At 42.6% G+C, this 27,415-nt stretch overlaps 1 protein-coding gene across 1 annotated transcript in view; it reads right to left on the bottom strand.

Moving 5' to 3' along the window:
- The window catches only part of TMEM131 (transmembrane protein 131), a 228,288-nt gene that overhangs the window by 4,044 nt on the left and 196,829 nt on the right, over positions 1-27,415 (bottom strand). The window contains exons 32-37 of the mRNA XM_077915121.1: positions 15,996-16,171; positions 11,941-12,068; positions 5,813-5,937; positions 5,467-5,616; positions 1,342-1,507; positions 59-180 (exon numbers count right to left, since the gene is read on the bottom strand). Of these exons, the coding sequence (XP_077771247.1) occupies positions 59-180; positions 1,342-1,507; positions 5,467-5,616; positions 5,813-5,937; positions 11,941-12,068; positions 15,996-16,171 (867 nt within the window). The remainder of the gene's footprint in view (positions 1-58; positions 181-1,341; positions 1,508-5,466; positions 5,617-5,812; positions 5,938-11,940; positions 12,069-15,995; positions 16,172-27,415) is intronic.

The following is a 27,415-nucleotide window of genomic DNA, read 5'->3' as shown; positions in this document are numbered from 1 at the left end:
AGACAATTCCACCATGCCCGAAGCCCAGCTGTGAAAGGTCTGACAGCAAGCCACTCACCTGGGCTTTTGTCGTAGCCGGCTGTGACTGCAGCAAAAGTGGGGTTGCCATTCTTGCCAGGGAGTGAGGCTGCTTTTGTCAATTTGTGTTTGCTTCCATTTGGCTGCTTGGTTTTAGGGTCACTTGAAGGAAGAGGCAGAGAGAAGGGTCATTCCTCCGTAGTCCATGGTGGAGGCCCATGGGGGAGGGGGGGGCGGGCAATTGTCTTAGGTGGTGTGGCTGCCACAGGGTGGAGCCCACACAGTACCCTCACTGTGGCTGGGCCCAGGTTTGGATGGGAACCTGGAAACAGCCCAGGGCAGCCCCCAGAGCATGGCTTGGCCTCATGTAAAATGTTCCCAGACCCAAGACTGTGCCATCAGTCTCAGAGGATGTAAGGTACTTCAGGGAAAGGTGTGAAAATAGAAGGGCAGGGATGAGCAACTAGAAAGGCTGCTCTCATTTTAGAGAACACTAGATAGGGAGCCACCAGTCATGGGCCGAGGAGGACAATAAGGGCTCGCTGGTGGGCAACAACAGGTGACAGGGCTGAAGGCTCCTGTCCAGTACTATAGTACTAGTCAGGACCTGGTATGGTGCCTGGTTCGGTAAGGGCCCTGAGCAGGGCAGCCTGCCCCCGGCTCAGTCCTCACTGCCTCTTTGGCAAGAGAGAAACACTGGGCAGGCTTGCTGTGGGTTCAGGCCAGTGGTTCCCCAGTGCAAAAGCAGGGAGGGTGATGGCACCTGAGCCGGGCTCGCTGGGGCGGACATATAGTGCTGATGGAACTCCTTCCAGGCTCCTCTCTCCCACTGAGGTTATTGTTACACTGAGTTAGGCAAACACAGTGGGGGCTCTGGGTCTCCAGGGAGGAGCAAGGAGCACAGTCAAGGGGTGGTCGCAGCCTCCTATGTGCACGGCACCTCCTGCAGCCCCTCTGGCGGCAGCCAGTCTCGCACCAGACCCTGCCCTTGTAACCGCTCGGCTCCACTGCCAGAAGGTCAAAATAAATGTCCTGTAAAGCCACTTCCTCAATACACAAGGCATCTGTAGATCTTCATTTACTACTTAGGATGCTTACTGACTCTTGATTTAGAATGTAATTCTACGAAGTTAAATGATGCACTGCTGGGATGGGACACTGCACACTCCCCCCCTCCCCCTGCAAAGGGCAGAACACTGCAGAGGACAGACACGAGAGGCAAGCCAGGGCAGCAGGCTGTGACCACTGAGCGTTTCCACTCGGAGGGCACAAGCATTTACAGAGCTTAGTCATCTCAAGAGTGGGGAGCAGCCAGGGACCCACCTGCTGGAGCTGCTGTTGACGATGCTGCTGTAGCTGCCCCGGGCCGAGAACGGGCAAGGAGCAGCGGGGGGAGAGGGAGAGGCAGGTGTCGGTGAGGTCTGACGTTGTTTTAAGAAAATGTCTGCGTTGAGGGTTTGCAGAGAAAGTTTATAAAGACTGTCCGTAGCTGGAAATGAAAAATAAAGGGTCTCAATGTAGCATTTTGATTTTTACTTTTGAAATTAGTTACTTTTGATGTTCTGATACAATTCAGAACTCAAGGGCTTCTATAAAAAAAACCAAAAGCTTTTACATGTCTTCTGTTTAAAGGTTTGAAAGGAAAAAGGGAAGTCCTGTGTGTCTCTGCACTCTGAGGCTTTCCGAGTCCCCAATGTGACTGCTCTCTGCTCAGTGCTCTACAGGACCCTCCTGGACTGCTCCTCCCACCTCAGGCTGCAAAGGCGGCTTTTCCAGGTCCTTCAGGGACAGCCAGGTGATGTCACTGCTTGGAACTGGAAAGAGTCTCTGTCCTTCCACCCAGGCTCATACCTGCAGCAGGTGCAGGGTGGCAGGCGAAACGCCCCCGAGTCCTACAATGAGACCCTACCCTGCACGGCATGGGCACCCCTGGTGCGCTGCCACCCCCAGGCTGTTTTCCAAGGATCCAAGCTCCTAGGAGAGTCCTGCTGCCCTGCAGGGTAATGTGTACACAGGTGTTTGAAAGTTTTAAAACAGAAAAAACTTCTGTCGTGAAATATTTGTTTTACACTCACTAAAAGGAAACACATATGATCTCTTTAAGAAAACGGCATCCTCTTGAATGTCTACCATGTGCAGCATGGTGGCATCCTGCTCCGGCTACTGCGATACAAGAGTTTGTGCAAAGGAGGGGCTCTGGCTTCTGCAAATTCAGTCTCCATGGGCTCCTGGTGTGTGAGGTGGCACATCTACCCAGTTATCCTGGCCCACCTGCCTCGCCTTGTCTCCCTCATTTCTCATCCCGGCCCAACACAGCTTGCTCTTCCGCCCTGGCACATTTCCATCTTATCCCCTCCTGATGGCCCTTCGTGCCCCATGCCAGCCCCGTCTACAGTGAAGATGGTCTGCTCTACTCTCATTTTCTGTGAAGGGTCTGTTTCACTTCCAGAACTGAAGCCTGCTTGGCACGGTGTTTCCACTTCCGTTGTGATTCTCTCCCACACCAGTGATTCTCCCCAAACTCCCAGTGATTCTCCCCAAACCCCAATCTGATTCTCGCTCAGACCCTGGATAAAGCTGCATGTTCCCCGGTTATGTCAAGGCATCAGTTATGGCACAGTCATACTTAACACCCTTCCTGTTGAAGCCCAGGCTATCTGTTCATTCGCCATCCTCAGTGCCATCTTGTACCTACCCCAGGATTCTGACTTTCCTCAGTGGTACTGGCACCTTATTCACTGTCCTTGTCTTCACTCCACAATTCTCACACCTCATTATGTGGATAATCCCTTCCTTACATGCTCTGTTGTCTGTGGACTTGCTGCCTGTGCTCAGGGCCCATCTCAAATGCCATCTCCTGTACGGGTCCTGCTCAAAGCTATCCACCTTTTTGCCTGCCTTGGAAGCCACCACAGCACAGTGTGACGGTCTGGTATCACTTCTACATGTAGGGTCGTTATTTGTACAACTGTCCTGATCCTTCCCTAGCCCCTCTTGTATGTCACCATTTCTGATCTTCCCCCAGTCCTCAAGAAGTGAGTTAGGAACTGTCCACAGTGGAACAGGCCACATGCTGTCTCATGTGTGCTTGTAGGCCCCAGTGCTCAGCCTGGGGGAGAGTGCATGGCATCCCCTCACAACTGCCCTTTAGTGGGATGTGTTTCACTGGGCCAGTAACTGCAGAGCACTTAATAAATGTTGGAACAAAACAGGAGAAGTTAAGAAAAGTCAGAAAAAGACCTTATGGACTAATGTTTGAAGAAGGAAGAGAGATTGGGGGAAAGGTAGGAGGTGATCAAGAATAGCACAGGGCATGTCCAATTAGAGAACTTGTTGACTCAATATACTTCCTCTGTGGCTTTCTATTTGCCTTTCAGTAACCCCTCGGATTTGTTGTCTTTTAAAGTCATGACATTGTTCCAGGATAATTTTCTCAGTATCTCCAATGGATACAGGATACCATGCTATAAGGGGTGCTGCCTGAGGGTAGAGAGATCTCTATACATGGATTCCCAGTGAGGTGTGGGCTTGGCACAGCCTTGAATGGAAGATGCTTTAACCTGCTGGGAAGCCTAGAAAGTGAAGTGGTACTAACAGGGTTTGGAGGCTAGGTCTCAGCCAGATCCATTATCAGCAAAGGGTGGAAGAGGGAGAAAAGATGAGAAAGCAGGGTAGGGGAAGTGAATTAGAATCAGTCTTGGTTCTTAATGGTTCATGTAGCAATAATGTGTATATAATGAAGCCCTGCTAGAACTTTTGAGTAAGGTTGGTGGAGAGAGCAGAGAGGTTATAGGTTGTGGGATCAAGGTAAGGTATTCCTTGGCTGAACACAAAATAATTATGCAGAGGTGGGCCTTGGAGTGAGTATACACTTTTTCCAGTGGCAAAGCCATTCAGCTGTATGATAGGGAGCTCTGCCCTGAGGCACTGAGCTCTCTTGGTAGGCATCAGTTGGCCTTCCTGGATGGGCCTGGGGAGGAAACAGAGGCCCACAGCACTGTGTTTTTCAAACATTTTCTTCTCCAGACCATTTGTCTAGCATTTCTCACATTTCTCCCCTCCTGAGGTGTGGAGCCAAACTCACATGGGGTTGGATCTGGTCATCTTTTTCTCCTCTATCCCAAAGGAGTGATGCTCCTCAGGAACCACTTGGTGGTAACACCGTCACAGCCAGCTCTCTTGTCTTGAAGGCTGTGACCAGGCCATGTCCCTTCTTTCCTGCACCATGTATTGTATTACTCACACCAGCAGAGCTTATGTTCACATCACTGGGTTGCAAACAACTCTATGAAACTCACTCCCTGGGAACACTGTATTCCCAGTGTTGGAAACCTCCCACCATGGAGGTGATGTCTGTTTAATGTGTAACTGCCCAAATCAAAGTAGAAGCCAAGGACCAGCGTCCAGTTGAAACCTCAGAGGGGAATCTAACAAAAAGCATTCAGCCTGGACACAGGGACTACTGGGAGATTTGTTCAAGACCTCTTGAATGATCAGAGATTTAGGTTTATACCTCAACCCCAGGCAAAAAATAGTATTAAAAGTGCCAGGACATCTCCTAGCAATTAGGGGGCTACAGATTTTAACACAGCACCTCTGTCCACTGTGTATTTATATAAGTGAATATGTAAAAGGCACCATGCTTAATGTATACTGCACTTGGGTTTTCAAGTTCTTTTTCTCATTCAACTCACTGAGGGCTTCCATCACCCACTCTTTCATTTAAATCCCCCTTGACCCCAAACAATCTTGTTGTTCAACCTCGATTTTCCCTCTGGCACAAACTAAGTGTGAATTCACTCTAAACACATGAATCAGTCCTCAAGCTGGTCCACTCTTGACCCTAAATCCCTATAATTAGGCCCCTCCCTTGGGTTGTCTCTGTTATCTTCTATTTTGGGTCCTAAGTATCTAGGATGAGGACCTCTATCTTATTTTAGTAGCCTGTGCTACTGTCATGATTTATGGTAGGCCGAGTTTGACAAACAAGATCAAGAACCTAGTGAGTAAAATAATGAAACCCTCACATAGGCTGTTTATGTAAAAGATGTGTCAAGTTGAAGGAAGATTGAATTTTTACAAAATTATTACACTGTAAATGTATGAGGAACTAATAATGGCTACAGTTTCATAAAGAAGTATTTCTTTGGATGATTCAGTGCTCCAGACAGATCTTTCCATTTTGTATACTGGGAAGTGGTGTGGTTTACCACCTCTGGATAAAGAGCCCTCGTGTGAACTGTCTACTGTTTTCTCTGGTGTAAACACTCTCAAAAAGGCCAAAAAAATGATGACAGTTTCACAAAGGGCAGAACAATAGGCTTTGGCTGGCTGGTAGAAGTAGCTTCCAGCAGACTGCAGATGCCAGGCCTCCTTTCAAAGCAACACACCCTGTGGGGTTTTTCTGCCCAGAGTAGGGCAACGTGGTTTCTAAATCCCCATACTTACAGCTGCCGGGTTTGTGAACTGGCACGGAATCCCATTCTGGTGGTGGAGAGTCTTTTTCACCCTCTGAGCTACTGGTGTTGCCTAGTTCTTGACTATTGGGGAGGAATTTTGCTAGGACAGGTGGCCTGTTATCCACTAACTTAGTTGTACCTGCACAAAAATCGGGAGAAAAAAAAATCATTAATGGAGGATAATTCCTTTCAGGTCTTGTCTCAATGAACCTCCTAATGAGGATGAGAACACCACTGCAGCTTCTTATAGCTACTAATTGATTACTGGTAACTTACAACTACTAGTTACTAATACAACGAATCATGGAAATATCTGTACAGTCAAATGAAAATACCTTTTGTTTTCTGGGAATTTCGTGATTTGGATCCACTTGTCAATGCAGTTGGAAGAGGAATCTTGGTAGGGAGATTTCTGCGCTGTTTACTTTCCAATGGGGGGGTATAAGGGAGCTCTAAAGAACTGGAAGACAATCACGGGTGGAAAATTCAGATGTATGCCTTCGTTTTGGAGTAGAGAGTAGAAGTCATTGATGATGCTACAATTTTCACTGTATATGTTTCTCTAATCTGGCCTCCTCAGGCACTATGTAGTCATGGTCCTAATTTAACACTGCTGCTTTCCAAACGTTTCTAAGACTGTTCAGGAGACACACAGCACTTGCAGATTTATCCTTTGCTACAATGAATGGAAGTCCATTATTTGATAATATAGAATGAGTTAGAGTACCCACAACCTCACATAATATGTAAAACCTTTAGCACAGACTTGCTGTTTTGGGGGATGCTAAATACAGTCATTTTGCTTGTTAAGGAGTCTCTCCCAGCATTTGGACTACTAGCAGGATTCCTGAATGTGGAGATTCTGAAAGGTCTCAGACTTAAAATGTCAAAGGGTCTGCACATGTTTCTCATAGAAACCATGAAATGAAGCAGGGCTAAGATCCTGGGTCACCTATGAAAATTCACTAGCCTACTGCAGAGCAGCAGGATTAAGTAAGGGATTTGCCTAAGTTCTAGGGTAGTAGGGAGAAAAGGATTTTCTTCTTTATTCTTGAACTCAAGGTTAACCCTGAGCAAAAAATTTAAGTATTCTTTTTTATTTATTTAGAGTGCACATGATTCTAAAAGATTTAGAGGTTAGCCTAACATAATAAACATGTATGAAGAGAATTGGCTCTGACCTTTCTGTCCAAGGCAAAATGGGAGGCATGCTGGGGTATTTTAAGTTTCCGTAGCCTGTTGAAGAAAATGTTAACATTGCCTGGGAGAGGAACGCCTGGGTGGCTCAGTGGTTGAGCATCTGCCTTCAGCTCAGGGTGTGATCTCTGGGTCCTGGGATCAAGTCCCACATCAGGCTCCCTATAGGGAGCCTGCTTCTCCCGTCTCAATCTGTCTTTCATGAATAAATAAATAAAATCTTAAAAAAAAAATTCACTGGAAGAGAAGCAATCTCTAGGAGAAATGGGTAGATGACCTTATAGGAGGTAGCAGTGTGAGCAATGTAACTATCTGGAAGAATAAAGATATTCTTTACAAAATTGTTTCTGTAATGCCCACCAAGATCAAGTCGTAGGCTTCGGAAGGCCCCTGATGGAAGCTAAGCTAACATGGTCCATAGAAGGGCATTTTCCCGAGAAGGCTGAGACATAGCTGAGAGAACCCAGGGGCCTCTTATGAGAATTCTTCCAAAAATCATCAGTGATCTCTACCTTCTCCTGGTGTTGGCCAGAAAGCTGTCAGTTCAAGGCTGAGCTGATAGCTTGCTTTTCATTAAAAATCTGACAAAGTTTACTGGCTGATGTAGATATTCTAAAGTGGGTGTGTCTCTGGCATTTTCTACCTTAGGGTACTTCCTATTCTGTCCCCAAGCCCCAGGTGTGTGAATCCAACACACCCCTCTGGCTTCCCCCAGCCTATCCTTCAGGTTCTTTCTTCATGCACGGCATTACCTTCCTACCTTGCTACTCCACTTCTCACTCCTAGAAGGCAGCCAGTGTTTGCTAGGTTCTGGGACAGGGACAGCCCACCATACTACACTAGATCTCAAAGGTCAGAATGTTTCAAACCTTCCAGACTATAGGATAGTATATAAATATTATTAATAATATAAAGAAATATATTTTAACATAGGCTATTTACAAATATTTATATGGTAGTAGGTTAAAGGTCATTTTCTTTTCTTTCTTTTGTTTCTATGTATTTTACAAATTTTCTATAATAAATAAATAGGTATTATATTTGGAATTAGTAAAAGAGCCAACCAAAAATCCAAAGGGCTCAGTTAACCCAAGTAAGTAGAATTTTTGGCAAGTTAACAAACCAGTGTGAAAAAATTTACTGTTTACGGGCAAGAATATTAATGCTACAGTTTTATAAATCTTCCATGTCCTTCCACTTCTGACAGTGTTATTTAAAAACTCCATCTTAAAAAAGAAACCCAAAAAACAAAGGCTCCCATGAAACAGAAACAGACACCTCTGGTGGTGGTGGCAGAGGTAGGTGTGTGGAAGTTATTTTTAAATTAAGTCATTTATAAGTACGGGGTGGGGGTGGGGGCTATTTATACAAACATAACTCTATGCCACTGTAAAATTAGTTGGCTTTTAAGAAAAAAAGGTGCCAGATACCTATTTTTGCTGATTCATACTTGCCTAAATTAAGCTAGATGATCTTTATCAATAAACCTTTTTTAAAGGCTTTTGAATAAAATAGGTTAAGAGCCTACTTAATTGAAATGATTCTTTCTAAAAGGGAAAAAGTGTAAGGTAGTTTCAGATGCCAGGCTTTATTTTTGCTCATGTAATGTGCAGTCTATGCCCCCGTCTGGGGAAGGAGGGGGAGGCAGAGAGCTAAAGCCAAGGCTAGAGCTTTCCCAGTGCTCTCAGGTCAGGAGGCCAGTGTGTGAAATGTGGCGCCCATGGCTCTGAGTGGAATGCGCTGTTAGAGCAGAATAGTAGATAGTCCAATTATTCTATGAAAACTTTTCTCCCCCTTCATTTTAGATGACTACCTTTAAGCCATACAGCATGTAAAATGTTGACAAATAAAGAAAACAGAAGGATAGTTGCTATCCTAAACCAGGCCCAGTTCCACAGAGTCCTTTCTGTGCCTGAGATGGAACTCTCATTCCCTGGCATCTTGGACCTAAAATACAGTCTTCTGGAGGTCTACAGGCCGATTCCCTTCTATGGAGTCGAAGCTGGCCAAGATGGATTGGCTAGGTCTCTGCTATTGCAACACTTTGCTCCCCACTCCCAGGAAATGATTTTTTGACGTAAACTTGTAGGAGTATGGTAGGAAGTGGCTACAGTGGCAGAGATGATGACCACTGCTCTGGGTTTATCACCCTCCTATTTATAAGAACACTAATTCAAATTCCTCAACCTTTCAGGATATGGCCTTCTGGCTTAGAGTTAACATAATACTCCAGTAATTTATTTATTTTTTATTTTTTTATTTTTTTTACTCCAGTAATTTAAAGACAGTATTTAAAGACTAATTTTTGATAAAGCAAATGTGAACTAAGTCCACAGATTTTATTAATATTAGAATACAACATTTTGGCTAACTGACATGTAGAAGAAACATTTATTCCCAATCAGATAAAGCTTTAAAAAGAAGGTGATAATACATATATGCCTTATTAATGGTATCTTTTTTTTTTTAAAATCTGGATACTGGTTATTTTTTTTAATTTATTTTTTATTTATTTATGATAGTCACAGAGAGAGAGAGAGAGAGAGAGAGAGAGAGAGAGGCAGAGACACAGGCAGAGGGAGAAGCAGGCTCCATGCACCAGGAGCCCGACGTGGGATTTGATCCCGGGTCTCCAGGATCATGCCCTGAGCCAAAGGCAGGTGCTAAACCGCTGCGCCACACAGGGATCCCATGGTATCTCTTTTTAAGAGTGCATCTATACCTTTCAGATTGCAGAATCACAGAGTAAGATACTGACAGTACTTCTGAGGTGACAGGAGTTTTGGGCATCATTGATATTAGGACTGGCAGTGATTTCACCTGAGTGACAGAGCAAGACCCTTACTGTCATAACTCAGTGTACACAGGGAATGGCTCTATTTGGAGAGGCCACATTTCTGGTTATTAAAAAAAAAAACCAAACCCAGTCTTTGTTTAACTCCATATTTAAGTGATGAACTAATGAATTCTGACTCTTAATATTTTTATTACTTAATACTTCCTTGAGTTTGGAAAAATGTAAAACAAGATTGGTGAGTTTGAAGACATTAGATTAAGGAGATTAGAAGGGTAAGGGTGCATATGGATTTCTCCAGTTACAAAAGACAATTTAAAAAGATTAATTCAGAAACATTAAACTGTCTTGCTAGTAATGATTTTTCTCTTAACTATGTAGCAGGAAGTCATGAGTTATCCTTGTAACCATCCCTTGACAGAGAGCCAGTAGAGAAATGGCTACTGTAGCCTTTTCTTTACCAGAGAACTTGAAATCTTTACAAAGTTAGTGTCATGCAAGTGAAATCTCTTATAAAATTTTCAAAATCAAATCTGCTAATAGTCAACTTGTTTTATAAAAAAAATCAGAATACAGTAGAAGTCAGAGGAAAAGGGATGAGGGTAAAATTAACATGTTGTATTTGTATGAAAAATACTATATCTCTGAGCTCAGGCATCAAGGCTAATACACATAGTGCAGAATGGGCAAAAGTCACCCGTGGAATGGTTTTGCTATGGTATTTCTGCTAATGGTCAATTTCATAAAAATTTGTAATATAACAGAAGTCAGAGTGGAAGAGGGATGAAGGTAAGAATTAACACGTACAAACTGTTTAAAAAAATTATGTCTGACAGCTCAGGCATCAAGGCTAATCAAGAAGATTTGGGAAAAATCAGCTATGGAATGTTTTGTTCTGATCATTTTTAGAAGCTTGGTTTTTAAATTTGTGGTGAGAATTACAGCATGATTGTCTATTCTTACAAGATCTCCATGAAAACTAGGGTGTTTCATAATTTGTATTTTTTAGCCTCATAATCTTAGAAATATCTGATCAATCACCTAAGTCTAAAAAAGGTCTAGAAGAATAATCCCTATCATTAGAGTATTATTCCTGTCCTGGGGTACCAGAATGTTGTTAGCACTAATTAGTGCCGCAGGTTGATTGTTCTCAAGAGAGATCCAAGTGTGTCAACCATTACTCCATTTGACATTGCTTCCAGCTGGGTCAGACTATTTTCAACAAACTGTGGGACTGGATCACTCAAATAACAATCTGCACATGAGTGAATTTTAGGTATAAATATTCTGTTAGTAATTAATGACTGCCATATGCTGTATTATTTCATAACTTCAGGGACGAGATTTCATTTTACTAGAGTTAACACCTAATTTCTTATTAGCTTCTGGTTCTATGGAAGAGACTGCCCATGCCTGAGTTAAGCTATCTAGGGAAAGAGTCTAGTTTCTTGGTATTTCTGGAAAGCTCACCTATTATTCCCAGAATTAGAGTATTTAATAGGCCTTCCAAAAATGTAAGGCCAAGTCTAATGATAACAATGCTCTCCTTTAGTAATTTATACCCAATTTCTTCAAATTCCTAGGTCAATGCTCACTTACCACACAAGGTGAATGTCAGCTTCTATGCTGATCAACTATGAAGGGCATGAACATTGTTAAAACTAAAATTAGCTTATTTGGGAGATCTAAGGTTTAATGAAAGTATGATGTAGCCTTAGTTAATGACCCAATAATTCAACCGTTTCATTTACTTGAAGAAACGTTCTGGAGCAAGCCTTCCCTGTGGGGTCCACCAGAATCCTGTTCCATGGTGACTAGAATGGAGTTATTTCCTACTTAATTCTTATCTGATAGGGGATATCTATCCCGAGCATTTTTTTTTTTAAATGAAAGAGAGATAGAAAACAGGGGGAAGGGGAGAAGGAGAGACAGAATCTCCAGCAGACTTTCTGCTGGGCAAGGAGTCTGATTTTGGGACTCAATCCCAGGACCCTGAAATCATGATCTGAGCTAAAATCGAGAGTCAGCTTGACTGACTGAACCACCCAGGTGCCCCTGCCCTGAACATTTTTAAGGTAAGAATAAATTATTTCTAGAAATTCTAGAATCCGATTGCAGCTCTGGGTTAGTGAAAAGATCATAGCTCTTTTTGAGAAAAGTTATACTCCTACCTGTAGTTAAACTATCAAGGTCACCTTTGTACAGAACTGAAATGGCTCTCTGCCTGGGAACAAATTACTAACCTAAATTTTCATAACAAGTCATTAACTCTGCCTTTTACATGTCTGACATCAGAAGTATGTGGTCCCCTATCAACACTGGCATTAGAAAAAACCTGAGAGTAATACAGTGCAGTCGTGGTTTTTGTTGCAGAAACCCCATAATAACCAACCCACCCACAAAAACATGATCCAATTTCACCGTAATGTCTTATGTATACCTTATTTCTCCACATACATGAATTTTTCTTACCTGGGTTTCACATCTGTTGGGATTTCTTTCTTAACATTTAAGAGTTTTTTGCTTTTTTGCTTCACTTGAGACATTTCATTTTCATGTTTTTCAGGCATGGCTTGTTTTCCCTTTTGCTTTTCTGTATCCTGTAAAAGAGGTACACTTAATTGCTGAGAAGGATTAATAAAAATGAGTGACATAGTCCTACATGAAGGCAGAAACACAAAACCAAAGATGTAGCAGATAAATGTTTTATGTGTAAAAACAATAAACTCCTTTCTATCTTTATTGTGGTCTGTCAATTTTTTAGCCTTTGATTATTAAGTTTCGGTGAGCCTGAATTATAACAAATATTATTTTATTTATACTTGTAACTGCCTGGGGTGGGTGGTGGCAGTGGCAGCAGCATATTGATAGCCTTCATTTTTAAGCACTGGGGGGTAAAACCTTGCTCTTTTATAAGAAAAGTCAGCTTGGAAAACAATATAAAATCATACAGTCCTGAGAATGTTCCTAATCCTAAGTACAGGTAAAATTCAGAGCAAGAAAACAGTGCAGGCAATACTAAGTGTTCACACCTGTTCATGAGGCATTCACAAATGACACTGTGATTATGTGTTATGGTGGGTTTAATGCTAACCATTCACCCTCAATGAGAGGGGCTTAGTTATTCATTCACTCACTCAACTTACTAGTTACCCCCTTGGTGCTAGGCAATGGGGGTCCAGGGCCCTTCCTCGAGGACTATGAAGTCTAGCAGGTGGGAGATGCATATGATGGTTGGAGATGAACTTGTACCCTGGTGTGGAACTAAATGTCCACTGGCTATGACCGGAGCAGAGGAGGGCCTGAGTCTTACCTGGCCTGAGTGTGGAGCCTACACTGAGAAGGCCACACCTGAGCTGCACCTTAAAGCCATGCTGTGTCACTGGTCTGCCCACTGCGGTTTCTGGGCCTTGACTGGGTAAGTACCAAAACCGCACCTACGCATGTTTATAGTAATTCCTTGCTGTTGTGGCATCCAAGCATGAGACCAGTGAGCCTGTCTCCCAAAAAGGGCAAAGATCCACTCAGGTATTACTGACCTCACTGGGGAACTGCATGTGGCATGGGTGTGTACTTCTCATGTGTGGTAGAACCACCTATATGACAGATTGGAAATAAACACCCTGGTTCTTCATCACACATAGCTGGAGCAGCACTGTGTGCAAGGATGTCCTGAGACTAAGCAGGGGGACAGACAGGGGAAGGACATGTTCAACAAGAGGGCACAGCTGTGGGTATGGGAGGAGTTACTGGCACAAGGTAAATGAGAAGCTACCCAGCTTCATTTATGGTCATTAAAGCAACCCGGGTTTTAATAAGTCATGTCAGGTCAATCTACTTAGCTGTCAGGAGTAAATAACCAGAAAAAGGGCTAAAACACCCTCTTGCCCACACACCTTTTAAGACTATTCTGAGTTATTCAAGAAGTATTTCTTGAACACTTGACTCAACAAGGACTTTGTATACCATGAACTCTTTGAGGACAAGTAGATGCCTTTTTGTCCTCAGCTGTCTCCCAAGCACAACGTCTAGCACTCCAGTGCTCAGTATCTATTTTCATTAAAAAAGATTTTGAGTATAGCTGACACAAATGTTGCTTAAGTTTCAAGGTACAACATAGTGATTCACATCTCTATACATTATGCTATGCTCACCCTGTGTTGCTCCTACTGCTCACCAATCAATGCTACTGTGATATCATTGCCTATATTCCCTATGCTGTGCCTTTCATCCCTGTGACTCATTCATTCCACAATTGGAAGCCTGTATCTCCCACTCCCTCTCATCCATTTTTGCCCATCTCCCCATCTCTTTCCCTCTGGTCACCACCAGTTTGTTCTCTGTATTTGTGGGTATGATTCTGCTTTTTGTTCGTTTACTCATTTGTTTTGTGTTTTAGATTATACACATGTGAAAACAGGTGGTTGTCTTTCTCAGTTTGACTTTTTAAATCTAGCATAACCTACTCCATCCATGCTGTCATAAGCAGCAGGAGCTCATCCTTTTTTAATGGCTGTATAATAATCCACATACGCCTTCCTTTTTGAATGAATAGGTAGAAGGTTGGAAAAGGTATCTATGGGAAAGTGACCTATTAAGTCTGTTATCTGTTAGGAAGAAAACACAACTGACAAACAGATCAGTCAAAAAGAAATAAAAACAGATAAACTATATGCAAGAGGAGAAGGAATAAAAACCAATCAGAAGGGAGGATGGTGGGCATGGAGGCCACACGGAGTTGGCACTGTGTCTCTAAGAAACAAATGGTGGGGAAGGAGATGGGAGGATCAGGAGGAAATGAATAGAGGAAATAATTATGCCAGTATGTGCAGAGAATGGTGGCAGATAGGGGTCAGCTGGAGAGAAGCATTATGAGAAAAGCTGGAAGGGCAGGAAAGCAAGTGAGGAAACACTCTGAAGAAAGCCTGCCCTGAAAGTGCTTTCCAAATGCTTATTTGTATCATTGAACCCATTGGGATTCCACTCGAAGACGAGCAGATGGTATTCTGCTTCTCCGAAGGAATCTGTTAGAAAAAATATAGTACAGAACTCCAGGACTATGCACCGTACCAAGGGCAGACAGAGCACCCAACCAAATGTGAAGGATGCAAAGGAAAATGGAGTTGACAAGAAAAATAAGTCACATAAAAATTTCATTAAAAAATTAACATATGCAGATGACACTGTTAGATATCTTTAAGAAATGATTCCTTAGGTCACTAGATTATAACTGAAAAAGAAATTTGGGCCTGTAATATTAAAGGCTATATTAAGATCATATTAAATTTGGAATATAGTTATCCAAAAATAAAAATGTCAAAATAGAATTATGCCCTCACTTTTCCGCATAGCACTCATAACTCACAGTCTCAGACCTGTTCCCAAAAGTAACTTTACCTTCCATTTACCTAATGCCACTAAATACCAGGCATTTTGCAGTATTATTTGACACTGGTGGCCACCCTGATTGCTGAGGACTTTGAGAAGGGAGGCAGTTTTTTTTTTAATAATAAATTTATTTTTTATTGGTGTTCAATTTGCCAACATACAGAATAACACCCAGTGCTCATCCCGTCAAGTGCCCCCCTCAGTGCCCGTCACCCATTCACCCCCACCCCCCGCCCTCCTCCCCTTCCACCACCCCTAGTTCGTTTCCCAGAGTTAGGAGTCTTTATGTTCGGGAGGCAGCTTTCTTGATAAGTGGTGATGTGCACTAAGCTGGGTCCCCAGTTCCGGGTGACCACTAGAGCCTTGGGTCTTTCCCTGGGCCACCTTCTTCTCCAGGATAGTCACTGCCCTAACTGAAGAAGGAGTGAGCTGCTACTGAAGCCTGCCATACCAGCAGTGATAAACACAGGAAAAGTCTAATATAATTAAAATGGTCTAGTTCCTTCTCATTCTCTTGTGATACTTAAAATTTGAAACCAATTTCATGAGCCAGAGAAGTTTCTATTCCAGACAGTCCCTAACTTTCAAGCAGTGTTTGCAATCTCTAACTATTTTACTTGATCAATATGCTTGCCAATGTTCTTGCCTGGGAGCAATCAAGATCTCCATCCTGGGGGTTGTGACTGCTTCCTGCAAGACAGTGACTGGGCATACCTGTGCACATGGAGAAGCAGTCCCCAGAACATGTGCCTATGTTAAGGATAAAAGGTTCATTCTGTATTAAAAAGCCTGATCTACATATGGTTTCACTCATATGTGGAATATAAGAAATAGTGAAAGGGACCATAGGGAAAGGAGGAAAACTGAACAGGGAAAAATGAGAAGAGAATACAAACCATGAGAGACTCCTAACTCTGGGAAACAAACAAAGGGTTGCAGGAGGGGAGAAAGATGGGAGGGAGACGGTGACTGGGCGACGGGTACTAAGGAGAGCATTTGATGAGATGAGCACTGGGTGTTATACTATATGTTGGCAAATTGAACTGAAATAAAATACTGAGCAACAACAAAAAAGCCCAGTCTATGAGACAGGGTCTTGGGCACTACAAGAGACACTCTCTTCTCTCATTTGTTGATACCTCCTTGAGGAGAGGCTCTGTGTCTGGGTTGGAGGTCTCTGTGGTGGTGGAGGAGCTGTCGTCATCAGCCAAGGAGTCTTTTAGATCATCTTCCTGTGGCTTTCCCTTTCCCTTCTTCTCCTTTTCCTCTTGCTTCTTAGGTGGTTTCACCTTGCGCTGAAGAGGTTTTCCTTTCCCTGGGGATGAGAATCAAAGTAAAGTAACTTCTTGATTTTTAAATAGCTCAGTGAATATGGCCCTTATAACTTTTCTCCAACAGACTGGATTCTTTCTCATTAACAAAGGTTTCTTTCTCTACCTTTTTTCTTTAATTAAAGCTTTCCAAATCATGTTTGACTTTTTGATTACAATATTTGTAAAAATCAGTTTTATTGAGGCATAATTTATGTACAATAAGATAAACGCACTTTGAGTGTACAGTTCAATGATTTTTGGCAAACTTAGTAGTTTTGACAAATCTACGTCTGTCTTAGAATACTTTTTATACCCCTGAGGATGATGTAGTAGCTTTGAAAAATCACTGAAGTGAAAACCAGAGATCCTTTCAAATCTGTTTGGAGATGGAAGCCTGAAAGGGACACAGGATGAGCAGCACATGTGCATCATCCGAGGGGTGCTAAGAGGTCCAGTGGCAGAGCCATGGTGGCAGAGTCCAAATCCTGGCTCTCCCTAACCAGATGTGTGGTCTTGGCCTCCCATCTGTAAGCTAGGAGACACAACACCTCATAGGGTTGAAATGAGGAATTGCATAAAGCCTTCAGAGCAGTGCCTACCACATGAACACACCAGAGAATATTCTATATGGACAGACTGAAACAGAGCTATAGAGAGCCTAGTATTTTAAAAAGATGTGGATGTTCCTAAGACAAATGAGAAACCAACCCACGACATATTTGAGTGCCCACTATTTCCCAGGCAGTGCTCCATGTCCTGGGAATACATCTGTAGCACCAACAACATAATCCTTGCCCTCACTGAGCTAGCTGCATTACAGTGGAAGAGAAATCCCCAGATTCTGTGGAATCACCTGGCAGGTAGGCAGGTTAAAGCCTGCAGATGCTACCTAAGTCAAAGTCTAACCCATTCTATATATGTCATTTAAAAATCACATCCTTTTGATAATGATAGCTTAAACAAGTTATATAAATCCTAATGTTTCATGGCCACGGTTAATGTTGCCAGAAACACAAACTTTGGAGTCTAGAAGAGGTGCTGGCAAACTATGGCCCATAGACAAGATCTGACCTGTGGCCCGTTTTGTATGGCTTGTGAGGTGAGAATGGTTTTTTTCATTTTTAAGTGATCGAAAAAAAGAAACAATATATGACAGAGACAGTTGGTGGCGCACCAAGCTTCACATATTTACTGTCTGGCCCTTTGCAGAAAACCTCTGCTGGGCCTGATCTAGAAAAATAACAGGTAAAGCTCTTTTAGGAATGTCATTTTGTCATTTACTTTCACACCGATTCCAGGAGGTAATAAATTTGAAACCATAACTAGGACATTATGTCTCAAAAATTGAGAAGCCTTTGTCTTAGCGGAAGACTGGCCAGTTGGTTTAATTATAACAGCTCCTGATCCACTTCTGCCATGCCAAACGGGAAGGAGCCTGTCTGGCTCTGGCCCCGGCCCCATGAGACCCCGGATTTCTCAGACTGAGTTCAACAGTACTTAGAGTACTGCAAACTTTCCCAAGTGACTGACAGCAATCCAGCAATCCCCCATGCAAGGAATTTCTCACCTGCAATTATACAATTCTGTCATGCTTATGGTTCACTGGGTGAGGGGCATTATTTGTATAAATAATCTGTATCTACAATAACCCCAAACCTGCTTAATTAAATAGGAAAGTGCTAGAAGTGATTGTTTAAACTGGCTCAAATTTTGAAGATACGGATATACAAAGGAGAAAAACACTTAACAAACCAATAGTTGAAAATTTGGGTAAAAAAGCTTACTTCTGACAGATGCTTTTTATCTCCAAATCCCCATCTTTTATTAATTTCTTAATATCCTGCACTTGGAATTCTGTCCCTAGCATCTTAATGAATGGGATTTTGAAAAGGTTAACAATAATGCCTTAACTGTCCTATCAATGACCTCTAGTACTCCTCATTCTGCAAGTTCAATTGGACACTGGATTATCTCTCTTCCCACTCCTGCCAGACCACAGATTATTATCCTTTTCTGGTACTGTGATTCTTTTGGCAACTTTTTTGCTGGCTTCATCTTTGCTGATGTCCCTAAAGAGATCTGCCCTTGGAACTTCTCTTCCTCCTTTGTATTATCCCTGGGGGATCACTTTAATTAAACTGACATAAGCAATTCAAATCTATGCTCAAAACTGAGTTAAATATCCTAAAAACATCTTCTGGAATCTTAGTCTGTAACAATCATTCTTAATCTCCTGCACTTTAGCCTAAGGAGCTTTTAACAAATATTGCTTTGTTTGGGCTCCACCCTGAGATTCTAATTAAGCATTTCTGTGTGGGACGTGGTGTGGGTAATTTTTAAGAAGCTTCTCAACTGATTCTACTGTATAACTAGGCTGAGAATCAGTAGTCATAAATCAACACAATCACTACAGTGTCAATCCAATGGCTCAGGCTAGCAGCTACCTCATTGTCCTGGATGGTTTCTTCAGCTGCTTCGGTTTCCAATTTCAAATGTTGGTGGGAAGGGAGAGAGCATGCTTTCATCAAAGGACTAATAATAATTTGGACTGGATCAGCCTGATGACAGGCCTATGTGCCCTGAAAGACTGCACGTACAGGGGTGGCCTCTGCCTTCCTCTTGCCACTTCATACAGTGGGGTAAGAAGCTTATTTCTCAGCAAAGCTTGTTCCCAACGATCTCTTCTATTCCTCGGGGATTGGTTCCCAGTGGAAAGATTGGGCTTTGGGGAAAGGAGAGTCTAAAATGTTTTGCTAGGAGGGGACTGGGAAGTGGGAATCAGAAGTGAGAGGGAAACTGCCCTCTCTAAGATAAATTATTACCTCGATACACAGTGGAGGACACAGGTATCACCTGTCTTAAGGGAACCATGTCTTAACTGGTGCATAATATATATAAAAATTAACCCATCTAAATAAAGACTCTACAAACTGAAGGGAGATACAGCTGAGAAAAACAATGTTTCCAGCACTGGGCAAGGGATATACCCAATGTGAGTGACAGGGTCCTCAGGCTTCACACCACGGTCTGGATGAACGGTCCCTGATGCCACTCACCCTCTGTCTGCCTACTGCTACCATCACCAAGTGGACTCTTGATTGAGGATGCTACCTGACCTACTGTGGGCAGCATTTACCCCCTCTGCCCTATTCCTCATATAGTTTAAGCACCTGAAGGGCAGCGATCAACCTTACTCATCTCTCCATCCTCAGCACCTTACGTGGTACCCAGCACATAGCAGGTGTGCAGCCAATGTCTGCCAAGCTGTACAAGTTGGTTTTGTGCCTTTCTAAACACTGAAATATGCCTACACTGTGACCTGCTCTGAGCTTCCACACGCCAAGTCTGGAAGCTTATCCCACCTCACTCTTTTATGAGTAACATATCAAGATTTGAATCCAAAGTTGGTCTTCATAGTAAACCGCATGATTCCATGTATAGAACATTCTCGAAATGACATATTATAGTATTATAGAAGTGGATATTAATGGTTGCCAGGGGTTAAGGAAGGGATAGGAGTGGGAGGGAAGTGGGTGTGGTGAGAAAGGACACATAAGGGATCATTACGGAGATATAAATGTTCTGTATCTTGACTAGATCAGCATCAGTACAGGCATACTGGAGATATTGCAGGTTTGGTTCCAGACCACCACAATAAAGGGAGTCAAATTAATTTTCTGGTTTCCTAGTACATATGAAAGTTATGTTTACAATATATTGTCATCTATTAAGTGTGCAATAGCATTGTATCTGAAGAAACCCCAAATGTATGTACTTAAAAAATACTGCTAAAATGTTAAGCATCATCTGAGCTTTCAGGGAGTTAATAATCACTGAAACAGATCACCAAATAAGTTTAATAATGAAAAAGTTTGAAATATTGAGAGGATTGCCAAAATGTGACACAGAGACATGAAGTGAGCAAATGCTATTGGAAAAATGCCGCCAATATACTTGCTTAGTGTAGGATTGCCACAAGCTGTAAGAAACTGCAGTTATCTGGTGAATGGCAATAAAGTTAGGCACAGTAAGATGACGCATGCCTATATCCTGGGGTTTTGATATTGTACTGTTGACTAAATTATGTCCAGTTGGTGGTTACTATGCTTACTCATAAAAATGGTCAGAATGAAACAGTTTCTTCATTGCTTTAAAGCCTAACCAAGTATTATTTTTTCTAATAATTGAGTGGATACAAAACTCTTCATTGGCAAAAGCCATTTGTCCCTGTCTGCAGGGTACTTTAGGGCTGACCTGTGTTTATACAAGAACACAGGCAGGCTGCTAAATATTTGTGACAGAGTACCATGTGCATCTTACAGATCTGACATCTTTACTCAACAGTGAAGTTCTGAGCCTCATCAAATAATCCAAATATGAGCTGACTATATTCTGTAGTCACCACGACTGTTGTGCACGTGGGTGAGGCTGACTGTACATCTAAGAGGCATGATATAGAGGAGGGGTTATGATTGATTTAATGTTATAACACCAACATAAAGCATCTATGTGAAGAACATTCCCATACTCTCTCCAATAAAGACACAATGCCCATTCTGTTAATCAGTGTCCTCAGATCCCTGGGTGGCTCAGTAGTTTGGCGCCTGCCTTTGGTCCGGCGTGCGATCCTGGAGTCCCGGGATGGAGTCCTGCGTCGGGCTCCCTCCATGGGCCCTGCTTCTCCCTCTGCCTGTGTCTCTGCCTCTCTCTCTCTCTATCATGAATGAGTAAATAAAATCTTAAAAAAAAAAAAATCAGTGTCCTCAGATTGAAACTGGAATTTAATGTAAGCAAAGTCTGTTTTTTTTTTTTCAGATGAATTCTCAGGCTTCCATTTCCTGCATGAGAACTATATAACAATGTTTTACTTTGGCCCTGCTGCCTGGAACTATGCTGCTCAATTTAACACTTAATGGTAACAACTAAGTTTTCTAGGTTTCTGAGGAGAGAGGACCATAATTAACAGCAAAAGATAAAAACATCAAAAACTCTTTTTTGTCTTTTATTCACTGCTTTACACATGCTTTAATAATTTAAGCCACCTCCAATTATTTTAAGTAGGCAAAGTATGAATTATAAATTTAAAGACTATATCGTACTCATTTACTTTTTGTCTTCCCTAAGGACTGAATACATGAATTTGTAATTAACTAGTTTGGGCAAGCTACTTTGGCTCTCCTACTTGAAGTCATTTCATTAACTTCTACCCAAAATAATTGCTTTAGGAAAGTTTCAATTACCAGCAAAGTGGTTTCTCTGAATATGTGCAGTCCCTGGCAGCAGTGAACCCCAGGCAGGCCATGTAGTATCAACTATAACACCCGACTAGAATGTCTAGAGAAGCACTAATTTTAGCAGGAATTTGTCTTCCTCCTCACGTTTTGGCTGCTGAAATGGTCTACATGAGGCCAATAAATAATACAGACCCATACACAATTTACTTGGGTTAGTACTGGTCATGCAAAGTTACTTCCCTAAACAGTAACTTTATAGGAGTATGTTAAATTAAAACGTAAATAATGCATATGAAAAAAACTCTTCAGGAGTTCTTTAAGCTAAAGCAAATACTGTTTTCAAAGTTTTACAGTAATATTATTTTGTCTAGGTTCTGTGCTTATATTGTGAAGATATTTGTTTAGCTAAATACAAATTAGAAAAGAAGTCCTTATTAAATGGAATAATTTTACTTCTAACCCAGGCAAGGAATTAATAATGAATCTGTAAGAACACCCATGCTCTTTTTGCTCCAGCTTTTCTTGTACCTTTATAAGGTTGTACATACCATTTGTGATAGTAAGCAGAACCAATAAGGTATCCAGGAATAGGAAAAAAAAAAAAAAAAAGGCTACACTAACACAACTTCTAGTACACCGAATTCAATTATGTAGGGTTTTTATAAAATTACTGCACTGGATTAATTTTGGATTTGTTTATTCTAGAAACCAAGTATCACAGATAATCAAAGGCATGCTTAACTACAACTTAATGTTGGGAGAGGACAGTTTCTGTCCCGTCTAGGCATTTCTCTCCACTCCTTTTAAGGGCAATTCCTTGTCTGCCCAAAAACCACCAGCGGGACCGCACTGGTGCCCACCTCCCAAGGGCATTCCCTGGTTATATTCACTAGTGGGTTAACAGAGGTTATCCCAATCACCTGTGCACCTTGTTGAGTGCAGAGTCTGATTCAGCAGTCTGGGCTGGGGACCATGATTCTCCATTTCTACAGGCCCTGGGTGATGTCATTATTGCTGGTCCCCGCACTACAATTTCGGGTAGCAAATACTGCCAACTGCTCCCCTTGTGCTGATACTAGCTTTACTCTGGGCTCCCTCAGGTCCACTTCTCCACTCGTATTGGGCAAATCAAGTTAGATTTATTCTAAGGACTGGTTACCTTTGCCTGTGGGACAATATATAGTAGTGGAAGAGGTAGTGGAAAGTTTCTCAACCAAGCCTCAGGCTTCACCAATACTTGGCAGATGCCCTGCTTTTGGAGGGAGGTGAGGTTAGGTAGATTTTATAATGTTAGCTCTGAATCTAGTTTGTCTGTTTCCTTGCAAATAGCCTGGAAGGCAGATCAGATCTATGCACCTAGACCCCTCTACATCTGTGACAACTGCATATATATTGTTCCTGCACACAGTCTGGCCTCACTACTGTACCCTGCATGTCTTCTAGTCTTCCCCTGAGGAGCCTGGCACCAGCCTCATGTACTTCCCCTGATTCTCAATCTCCTATCGTCTGGGCTCCGGGCCTTGCCTGGATCAGGTTAATCATCAGTACCTCTGAAATCCAAAAAGCTCTCTGAGTTTTTCTCCTTAACTCATTTAGAAACAAAACTCAAGGGATGCCTGGGTGGCTCAGATGGTTAAATGTCTATCTTTGACTCAGGCCATGGCCCGAGGGTCCTGGGATTAAGCCCTGTATCGGGCTCTCTGCTCAATGGGGAGCCTGCTTCTCCCTCTTGCTGCCACTCTGCCTACTTGTGCTTTCTGTCAAACAAATAAGTAAACTCATTAAAAAAAAAAAAGAAATAAAACTTGAGGCCTAAACTCTTGGTGGTACAACTTAAGGCAAACTGACGTTAGTCTTATGAATCATATGATGCATGAACTTCCCAGAATTCTAATTCCCAAACACATGAGGCTTCCAGAGAGTTATGTAAGGGACCACAGACCTGTAGCTCTGGGGCCTCACTGTTGCTAACAGGCTTTACTTCTACTATACGTCCACATCCCATTTCCAAGGCTGCACGTAAGAACCTGTTACTGCCCAGAACTGCTTTTCCTCTGAAAGGCCTCACTTTCAGACCACAGTCTCCTGTCATTCCCTTGCTTCTACCATCCCTGTAGTTAGACGTGCTGGATCTCCTATCCCTTGACTGTCCATGTTCTCCTTGTTTGTGGGGCTCCTTCTGGCCTGACGTCCTTCTCTATCCTGCAAATTCCACACAATCTGGCAGATGCATCTCTCTCCTGCCAACAGCCCCCATGGCATTCTCAGCTCCGGTCTTTTTTTTTTTTTTTTTTTTTTTTTTTGCCACCCCAGCCCTGCAGAACCCCGACAGAGCTGTAACACAACTCTCCAGCTTTCACTCCTCACCCCTGGGCTGCGGTGGAGGACAGAGAAAAAGGGCCAAAGTGTGACCTTGCCCCTCAGCTGGGGCTATGTTACCTGAGGGGCTGCTTTGCACATTTGGCTTTCATGTCCCATAGACTCCCAGTCCACAGAAATGTAAGCTTGTTGGAGTCAGAATACTCCAAACTGTCTGTTTTCTGTTTCTACCCTACTCCACCCTCAGTCCCAGCAACTGTGACTTCAGCTCAAACAGAAGCTCTTCTGACTCCCAGTACCGCCTCTTCATCTCTACCCATTCATCTGCATCCACAAAGCTGTGGAATGAGTGCTCTCCCCGGTGCCCGCTTTTTAAAAAATATTTTATTTATTTATTCCTCAGACACACAGAGAGAGTCAGACACAGGCAGGGGGAGAAGCAGGCTCCCCCCAAGGAGCCCAATGTGGGACTCAATCCCGGACTCTGGGATCACAGCCCTAGTGGAAGTCAGACGTTCAACCGCTGAGCCACTCAGGTGTCCCAAGTGTCCCTTCTTTTATAATCTACTGAACTGGGTCTCACCTCACCCTCCTCTTTGGGCACTTGCTTTTCTTCTTTTTGGAGGCAGCAGGGCAGTGTAGTTATAAGCTGAGAGCTTAGACTCAGGCCTGGGCATGGCCTCCCATATATACCTGTTGCAATCTTTCTTTCTGGACTAGATTCCTACCTGGAGACAGAGTCACAGAAGTGCCCATCATGATGGTGCACAAGGCATGCACAGTTGGGCCTAGACCGCTAGTAAGTGTTGACCAACGCCACTGCTCTCAGCTCTACTAGCTTTTTGTCCTTCATTCATAGATATTTCCAAACACTATGCTTCCCGTTTTTTCATGAAAAATACTACCACACAATATATTTACCCTCCCATCTTTTTTTTGGCTAAAAGTTAAAGAACATGGAAACTACAGATTAAAGAGTAAATGCCCCCTTACTTGCCCTCAATGCATACACTAAGTGGTTGCTATTAACACTCAACTCTCTATGTCACCGTAACCTGGTTTCTAGTCCTATCACTTCACAGAAACTACTCTGCTAAGGTCAAGCAATATCCTAGCTGCCAGGCTCTGTGCTGTTCTACCTTTGCTTCTTTTGGCATTGCTGGGATATGCCAACCACATCTTTTCCCGGCTTTCTGTCATACTGTCTGGTGGCCTCCTTACTGGTCCTGTCCTCAGGATTCTGTCTTTAGCCCCCTGCTTGTCCCATTTCTCGCCCATAAGACTATGTTCCAGGTAGACATCAGTGCTGAGGTGTTCCAAAGCTCCTTTCAACTCAGCAGGTGAGTTGAGCACCATTTCCTGCCCTAATAACAATCACAGCAGGAGCTACATCCCACAATGTTAGGTAGTAGCTATCTTCTCCAATTTAAAGATAACAAATGGGGGCTCAGAGAATAAATTTCATAGAGTCACACAATCAGTAAGGGGCAGAGCCATGATTTAATCTGGGCTTGCCTTGTGGCTGAGCCTGGCCTCAGTACTATGTGCTACTGTGCATCTCCCTACCCTAGATAAAGCTGTCTCTCATGCTACCAAAGCCAGAAATGAGCATGGCTGCAGATTCCACCATTTCTTCAGTTAATGCAGATACTGACAAGTGACTGCACTAGCTTCAGAGCTTCTTCAGGTTTTAAATCTTAATCCAGCAATGGCCTCTGTCCAGTCCCTTAAGATTCTGTATTGTTGGGGAAGAAACCACACAACTATAGAGTCTAATGACTGCCCATTAGAGGCGCTGCTCAGGTCAGGTGTGAACAGAGGGCATTTCTGGGTGCCATCTTCTCTGGGGAGTAGTGACAGGAGGAATGACTATGGAAATGGCTGGCTGGCCTACAATCTAGGTAAGACCTAGGAGATCATATTTATTTGGAGAGAAGTCACTCTGAGTGGTCTCCAATAGTAGAAATTACATAAGCTCACTACAAAGTAGACTTTTGGTCTGAGATACTGTGGGGAGGCAGGGGGACCAAGGTGCTTCTGAAAACAGAAGGTTCACATTTGAAGTGAACATGATGATGTTTTGCAGAGGCTTGGGGTAAGCTTTAGAGAGGTTATAAAGGCTCTCCCCAGCTAAAAGCCTATGATTTTATGACACACCACTATTTTGCAACCTGAGGATGAATGCCCACCTTTTAAAGTTCACTTAAGAGGCTAGTTTTCCACATGTATCTTACACTTCAATAAAAACACTTGTTTTGTTTCCTTCCTTCTTTCTAAACAGCAGCAGTGGGAAGGATAACAAGTAGAATGGCCACTCATATAATGCCTGGAATCATTATGTCCTCATGGGCTCAAGAATCACTAATGATGTGGTGGTACCCATACCCCTTCATTCAATAGGTTTTAGTAGGTCGATTCTAGCACCACTGTGATAATTAAAAAAACATTTTTTAATTTTAAAATTTATGTTCTAGATGAATGACCCTGAAAATAAAAATGGACCTATCACATTGATGTTAGTGGATTATTTTAGACATAGGCAGTGAGGTATTCAGTTTGACTGCCAAATTCTTTCTGGTAAGGAATGATAATATATGTTTATTTTATTCATGCCCTCAATATGGGAAAAACACATTATATAACTTGATCTAATAAAAAGAATCTTAAGCGTTCCATTAATATTACTATAAAAATTACCCTAAAATAAGTAAGTTCTATTAATAATAAGTTAACAAAAACTATATTCTCTGGAAAAAGTTAAATAATATTCAAGACATTTTGCTCTTTTGTAAATTGAAATGCATGTAATTCTAAGAGGACTCTATATAACTAGTTTTCGTATCACTGGGATTAGGAAATTCTCTAATAGAAAGTCCTGGATTCTGGGATATTGGTTTTTTTCTTTCTTTTTTTTTTTTTTTTACATTGGTTTCTTCTGGTCTCTCAGGATGGCCATGTTCTCTGTCCCCCGTGTAAACAAAAGGCAACCCCCCCTGCCCCCCCGCCCCATACACCAGTGAGGGAGATACTGAAACAGACCTGGAATAATAATGTACTAGCAGGGCTGCCTGGGAGAGAGAGGAAGATGCAAAAAGTTCAGGCTGTAAAGGGATTACATTGAAATATAGCTACAGACCGATTCTTGGTTTTTATATTTTGATTTTGGAAGTTACCAAATAGCCTACCTCTGTGTATATGTGTATATGTGATGTCTAAGATGAATCCCACTAAACTCTACCCTTCTGGTGTTTATGCTCTGTGGAATTCTCTCTCCTGGAGTACAGGCCAGACCACATTTCTAATGAGCAGAACACTGAAAAAGTGATGTGATGTCACTTCCAAGATTAGGTCGTAAGCGACTGTGACTTCTGTCCTACTAGCTTCTTCTCTCTCTTGCCTTCTAAGCTTCCTTGCTCTGGTGAAGCCAATTGCTTTAAAGTGCCCTATGGAGAGGACCCATGAGGCTGGTGGCACAGCCAGCAGGGGAACTGAGATTCTCAGTCCAATAGTCCATGAAGAACTGAATCCTGCTATCAATCACCTGAGTGAGCTAGGAAGCAGATCCACCTTCAGTTGAACTAAAGATGGCTTCAGTCCCAGGAAATATCTTGACTACAGTTTTGTAAGCCAGAGAACCCAGCTAAGCTGCACCCTGATGCCTGACCCACAGCAACTCTGAGATAGTAAATGTGG

The sequence above is a fragment of the Canis aureus genome, chromosome 11 (assembly GCF_053574225.1).
Source record: "Canis aureus isolate CA01 chromosome 11, VMU_Caureus_v.1.0, whole genome shotgun sequence".
Lineage (NCBI taxonomy): Eukaryota > Metazoa > Chordata > Mammalia > Carnivora > Canidae > Canis > Canis aureus.
Note: the sequence above shows the minus strand (reverse complement) of the source record. Positions and strands in the feature narration are given on the sequence as shown.